The sequence below is a fragment of the Trachymyrmex septentrionalis genome, unplaced genomic scaffold (genome assembly GCF_001594115.1).
Source record: "Trachymyrmex septentrionalis isolate Tsep2-gDNA-1 unplaced genomic scaffold, Tsep1.0 scaffold211, whole genome shotgun sequence".
NCBI classification, from domain to species: domain Eukaryota; kingdom Metazoa; phylum Arthropoda; class Insecta; order Hymenoptera; family Formicidae; genus Trachymyrmex; species Trachymyrmex septentrionalis.
Genome location: NW_017305299.1, coordinates 123748 through 131276, shown reverse-complemented (window position 1 = coordinate 131276; position 7529 = coordinate 123748). Strand labels below are relative to the sequence as shown.

Sequence of the window (7529 nt, the reverse complement as noted above, 5' to 3'; positions counted from 1 at the left end):
GAATATATTAGGTTGTTCGGAAAGTAATTTCGTTTTTTCCCAACAGAGGATTTATTGTATTTTTTCACAGCCAATTTCACACTTAAGCCGCATAATCATTATATATTTTGACAGCTGATATAGCAAGGCTTGCTTGTGAAAAAAGTTCGATTGATTCTACGCAGTAGTTTTTGATTGATGCCCTATCAAATATGAAAGTGAAAAGCAGCATTTTCGGCATATTTTACTTTTTTACTATCGAAAAGGTAAAAATGCTGATCAAGCAAGAAAAAAATTATCCGATGTGTATGGAAAAGATGTATTGACAGAAGGCCAGTGCCAAAACTGGTTTGCAAAATTTCGATCCGGCAATTTTGATGTTGAAGATGCACCACGTTCTGGAAGCCAGTTGAAGCTGATGAAGACACAATAAAGGCATTAATTGATGCAAACCGGCGAATAACAACTCGTGAGATCGCTGAGAGATTAAATTTATCGAATTCGACGTTCATGATCATTTGAAACGCGTCTGATTGAAAATCGTCTTTCATTTTCATAAGAAAAAACGAAATTACTTTCCGAACAACCTAATATATATAAGAAGATTTATATAATTTATTTTAGGTTTTGTAAATTTGTATCCTCTTTTTAAATTTTAAACATTAAACAAACTTTAACTTTTATAACAATTGTTTAACCAGTAAAAAGATTCTTATTGATTACAATAAACAGATCTTATCTTTAAACTCAATATAAGAACTGAGAATATGACTTTTCAGGAATACATTTGCTCTTTTATATCTTTAATGTTCTTTAAAAAAACAGGTAATATGCATCACAATAATATTATTATCAAATTTTATTTATAATTTTATTACAACCGTAGGTGCTACATTTTATAATAATTGATAATTAACGATCCAATTGGCTACGCAAATTATCATATATGTATGTTTGTTTTATAAGTTTCATTAGGACAGAATTTATTACATCACTAAATTAATCATATTTGATCATATTTAATTAATACCGGCAGAAATTGCGGTCATGATTGGTTAATTTATGAATGTGCGTTGCATTTGTTAATAAAAGAAAAATTAATAACAATTTTGGCTAAAAGAAACCACACAATATAAAGTTTTGAAATAAATATTCAGCCCAATTCAAATAAATGGAAAATCTCAATTAATCGGGATGGGCTGGAAAAATTCAATGGTGAAAAAAAACTATTGTAAATCCGAATTTTATTCAATGCCTTAAATTGGAAAAGTTATAAAAATAATGCTATAAATATATTTATTTGCTTTGTGCAAAAAATTTTCTGCTTTCTTATTAAATCATACCAATTATGATAGTTCAAAGAAAGATAAATCGAATAAAAAAACGAATCAATAATGACAAAACACTTTATAATAGAATCTGTTAATTTAAATTAATATGTTAAAAATATATTTCTAAAAGAAATTTTAGAAATAAAAAAATGTTATCAATTTTATATTAATTTTTGTTTTCATGAAAAAAATATAATAAGTAATTAAAACTTTTTACCAATATAGATGTGGAATTTGCCACCCTGCAATTAATGCGAGGATATTACATTTATTCATCAAGACTATATATTTTCTATATATTTGTTGAATTAATATTCAAGATAATTGTCGCAGACAATAGCGATATAAGCACGCATAATTAATTAACCCAGAACTTAATTGCCTCCTCACGGTAGAAGAGAGAAACAGATGCCATATCATCTGTCTGTGACGTGACTAGACGGGGCTTAAGGCACTTTGTGGGAAGTGGAAGGGGCAAAAGTGTCGACTGTAGATGAATTCCTTGAATGGCATAAACCATTTCGGGACAAGTTTCCCAAAATTATAACTTAAAGCGTCTATACAATTATCTTGGTTATTCCAGTTATATGCGCGTTCACATAAATAAGCGTGACAGTGAGATTCTTAAACTTAAATGAAACTGACGTAACGTTACGAAAGCATTCATCTGTCTATTATTAACAATGTGGCCGTCTTTAGATGCACACTTCCTGAGAAACTTTCGCAAAGTTCCTAAACAAATGAATTGTCTCGCGGTATTGAGAGAAACTTTGTTATATTTAATGAAAATATTTAAATTATTGTACTACAATAAGAATAAATTATAAGTGGAAATTAGACTGATAAGAATAAATTAAATGAGAGAACAAATTCTATTTTCGGTCGAAGTAGATCTTAATATTATTTATTTACGAAAATACACTTTTTAATTATATTGTATAAACTGCCGCTGATTTAATTTATCGGATATAAAACGTAATCTTAAATTGAAAATACTTTCACAAATTGTTATTATTGATCCGCGTCGATTGTTTAAACAATGCTAATAACTGTGCAAAGAACTTAGTGCGAAGAATATCATAGTTGTTGAGCCTACAACTTCCGACTTTCCAAGTCAGGCGTTTTACAAATTCATCGAGACATTTGTCGCAATAACTGGTAACTAGTGAGAGGATATTATTTTTCAATTTTTAATGTCATTTTTAATGTTCCAATTTCAGTGTATAATTGTGTTTCAAACCTGACAAATCAAATTGACGCGCAATTTATAATACTGAAAAATGTAAGCACTTGCAAATTTGCATATGAGTATTATTAAGTATCATGATCTGCTTCGACCGAAAATAGAATTCTTTCTCTTATTTAATAACGAATACGATCGTATTATAAAAAGGTGTTTCTATACTATATACGAATCTTTTAATCATGATTGCCAAGTCGCTCGAACGGAATCATCTTATTGAAGCAAGTTGTTGTTGGAGTCTTCGATAAATATTGTACGTCTGAAGGAACGAAAGCACGCTGCCAGCAATAATCGATATACCAAGCCAATAGAAGCGTGTACATAGCTACTTTTTTTCAACAGCCGCAAGGAACATGAAAAATGTTTCTGTTTATACCGATATCTACGGTCCGCTCGCAAAACCAGCAACGGTTATGAAATTCAAATCGGTTTTCAGTTGAAATTCATCTCTCATGACTTCATGGCAGCATGACAGGTGATTTTCAGCAAGTAGTAAAACCCTCATTCGTGGATCGTAAGTTCGGCTTACCTGATGGTTATGACTCCAAATTATCGTCGACGGTGGTTCAGGCGCGTGTCTCACATAGCACGTTAAATTTATCGTGCTGTCCTTGTTGATGAACAGATCAGGACCGCCGGCTATTTCCGTCACGGGTTCTGCAATGAGGGAGAAAATCGCATGCACAATATTTTCAATTTCCGTCGATTTTCTCTCTTACTTTTAAAACAACTTTCATTTATGTCGCTTTCCCTATGTCGCGAACATTTTACCTTTATTGCAAACAAGAATGTCTGTGACGGAGATTTACTGATGTTTTCTTACTCTCGTAATTATAACAGAAAGCAACACAATAAAAATTCCTTTATAACTTTCCTCTATAATTTTCCCTTTTTTCCCTCTATCGTTATTGAAGATATGAGATTGTCCCGTATTCTTTATACCGTATATTTCCGAACGACTGTTGGAAGGAGAGCAAAAAGTCCGCAGCCGAAATGAAATGCAATAACCGTACACAAGAGGGGATCGCTTGGCATTATACTTACATTATTTTGTGGAAAACAGGTTCGCCCGGAGGAAGTACCGACGGAATCAATTCCGGATGACTGAGAGTTTCCGTTCGAGGGATTCGCTTTGTATGCGATTGAGGAGAAATCATCGAGCCACGAGATATACGGGCTCTTTTGAAACGCCCCACACTAGCTCGCAATGATGATTTCTCCGCTTGTCGCGTCGCGGCGATATCTCGAGGCGCTAAGAACCCGCTTAATTTTCGTGAGGGTGGATACGACGACGTGTCCGGAATTTTTGTCTCGCGTTTCGTGCTCGTAGGAATCAATGACCATGCAGTAAACGTACGCAAGGCAAAAGCATGTTTCTTCCCTTTTCTCCCCTTCCCGCCCTTCCATTAAATCTTGTTGCTGGAAATACCACCTTGGCGAATCTCCGCGTCCGCGGTACACAGGATCGTTACAGTCCGTCGACCGGGATTCTCCAAGTTTCTCGGATTCCCATTGGTGGATCTCAATTATCTGACAAACCAGTTTCGAGACTTCCACCGTCGTTTGCTGACCGACTTGAGAGCAGGGCGAAGATCTCTCTGCGGCAACACAGAGAGAGATCTTCATTTTCACGCAAGGAATACCAAAAGCAAGCGCGAGTGTCGTAGGGAGACAACAGCTTATTATTGTTTCATGAGGCTCGAGACCCTTTCGTTGTTCGCACTGCGACGTTTTATTCCTATTACTGAAGCAATGAATATCTAACTTCTCGATGAAGTGAAATATAAACGGTTCCATCGTGAAAAGAATTTTTCTTTATCATTATTATGACACGTTATTCCGCATAATAACGTTTTGCAATACAGCCATTTGATGATACTCTATACGAGATTACCTCGTCGCATAAAAATTCTAAGCTTACAACGTAGGACATTGTTAAATGAAATTGTTATATACGCTATTTATATACGTAACCTTGTACGTATATACGTTTGCCAGACTGCACAGAAGGAACGTTTTAAGGTACCTAAAAATTTAGCCAGAGATATATCTTATAAAAATAATTTTATTAGATTATTAGAATAATTATGTAAGACGCTCAAGCTAGTTGCTAAAATGTAAAACATTTTACAGCATTGTTCATTATACCTGAGCGTCCTACATAGTTATTTTGATATGATCCTGCAATTATTTTCAAATCTTTATCTAATTAAATTTTTAGATACTTCAGCGAAATCGTTCTTTCCGTGTGCTTTCTCTCTATTTGTTCGTGTTACTTCTGAGAAAAAAATCTTAATTTTGTATAATAATTTAAAATAAACACTATCGTACATATTTTTCTCGCGCAGTTTTTAAAATATATCCATTTTAATCGAGAAACTAACTTATTCATATAAAAAGAATCGCTTTACATCCTTTGATTTAAATGATTAAATTAAATTTGTATAGGTTTACTAATGATGATTACGGGGCGTAATTCTATTCAGTATATTGTTCGCAGCGCTTGGTAGAATATTATTGAAAATTACGGGTCCCAAAGAGCGTATACTCTCTCCGATTTCGCCGCTTAGAAGTCATGGGCATCATTAAGATACGATGTTAACGAGAACACGAGGAGTTTGTCGTTAGCTGCAACTGAGGACGTTTTTGCAACGCTAACGATGTCACGTCGAAATTAAGATCTCGCAATGTTCCGTATTTCCCATCAACATTCAATTATATGTCCTACAATCCATTGACTTTTGTCAGCGGACATTGTTCACTCTAGTCAACCGTCTACAAGCGAAGGAACTTCATTTCCTTCTCGGACATCTCTGAACGACTTCTCTTCACGAACATTCCACGAAGAGACACGCACGACGTCGTTCGTTTTACGATGTACTGCTGGTATCTCGAGAATTCAACGACGTTCTTAGTAGTTGCTAAGAGGAACGATCAATTACTTCGGTAATCGTCCAATTGAACTGGCGGATCCGTTGCGCCGGGAATTCGTCTGTCAATCTTTATTAAAATAATTTATTCATCAAAATATTTTATTAAAAATTAATTTTATTAAAAATTAATTGACGAAACATTTTCATTTGTATTTATTTAGTTGTCAACCGCAAACAATCAAGATATATTAATTACAGTTTAAGTACTTACGAATGTAACAAATATTTGACAATATTTAATTAGTATATGATATCAAATTTTATTATAATACATTATAATAATATTCGCAGTACAATTGTCAAATGTTACTTTTGAATTTTGTTTGCTAACCAAATGCAAACAATGTGCAGTCGATTGTCGCGTCTCTCCGGTTTACCGACGCAAATATATTCATAAAGCATTATGCAAAAGATATATTTTATACTTGACGCCAAGAGTGCTCTTAAGTTTAAGACTCTATAACAGAATCTCTGGCCACGAACGATTTTGTTAAAATTTTACGAGAAAGATATACAAGTTGTATGCTAAGTACGCTAAAATATTTTAAGGAGTGATTCCTTATACAAATTCAAGACGAAACTTTTGTATAACCATATATCCGAAAAGGCTTAGTTTCAAAGATACAAGGTGTAAACAAATTTTTTTTTTCAAAAATTTCGAATTATTTTGATAAACCATTCAAGTTATTTTGATGAACTTCAAACAAAGTTTTATCAAAATAATTCAAGTTAGAGGCGAAATTTTTAGAAAAAAAATGAATTTGTTTTTCAACTTTAACATCCCGGATATCTTTGAAAACTGGATATATGGTTATATAAAGTCTTGAATTTATGTAAGGAATCTTAAAATCTTTTAGCGTAATTAGTATACACCTTATATACACTTCTTTATTGTATATACAGAATGTCCGGATAGGTCAGCGCCAAATTTATTTTCGAACATTTATTGCAACTATCATATTATTTAATAAAAATGATCTTTGAACGTTTATAACTTTTCAATAAAGCATTTTCGGACTTGAGTTTATATGAACTTTCTTCACTTACTCGACCTCATCAACATGTTACATAAGTTTGATCCCACAATCTTTTCAAACACCCTGTACTACGTCACTTTAATTTATACTGTCTCGCTTTATAACTTTAATTAAAATCATATTGTGACAGTAACATAAGTTAGAGTGAAATAGTATATATATGGTATGTACATATGTATAAGTATAGGTACCTTTTTCTCGTGCTTGATTTTGACAAAATCGTTCGTGGACAAACTGTGTTATACAATTCCTAATTTAAGATCTTCGAGATACATTCGACACTGCTTTAGTCTTCTTGACAGCGTGAATCGAAGTATTCCTAAATTTTAGAGGAAGGTGAAAATCGAACCAGCTGTTACGCCTTTAACCCAACCATCGATCCTTTACCTTTGATCGATCACCATCCTGCTGCACCCTTGGATGGAGAGCCAGTAAAATAAATCGAGGGTGGACCGCGTACGTGGTCCGACCGCGACTTCGTCCGCAATTGAATCACCACTCCACCGTGTTGGCCGCAAAAAAAGTCTAACAAGCATGGAAGATAGTAAATCGAAGCTACCTCTACGAAATACGTTCGTAGAAGACGCTAACTTTTTCTCCCAAAAGAAAATTGCAGGTCGTTTGATACTACATCGCCTTTGTATCGTTACCAGATAGCTTGTTACTTTTAGACATTTGTTAGAAAAAGTACGTTTGTACTGTCTGTTCCGTGAATTGGAGATCAACATGTGACTCGCACATCCTGTGATTCATGCATAATATCACCGTTGTAAAATTGACACCTCATTGTCAAAATGTTAATATAATTAATAAAGCACTTTGAAAAGAGTTATAATTAAATGCAAAAAAAAATAATTTGAAAGTATGGGATGTCAACTTCACATTTAATTTTGTCATTTGTTTACTTTGATCAAATGCAGTATGTTAAGAATTACTTGAAAAAAATTACAGATTATTCTAAATTGTATTTAAAAGTAATACAAAAATTAGAGACAGTTAAGCATCT

At 33.4% G+C, this 7529-nt stretch overlaps 1 protein-coding gene across 4 annotated transcripts in view; it reads right to left on the bottom strand.

Moving 5' to 3' along the window:
* Positions 1-7529, bottom strand: part of LOC108748142 (kin of IRRE-like protein 3) — a 73474-nt gene that overhangs the window by 1707 nt on the left and 64238 nt on the right. For all 4 annotated transcript variants that reach the window (XM_018486172.1, XM_018486170.1, XM_018486173.1 and 1 more), the window contains one exon: positions 3083-3210. In XM_018486172.1, the coding sequence (XP_018341674.1) occupies positions 3083-3210 (128 nt within the window). The remainder of the gene's footprint in view (positions 1-3082; positions 3211-7529) is intronic.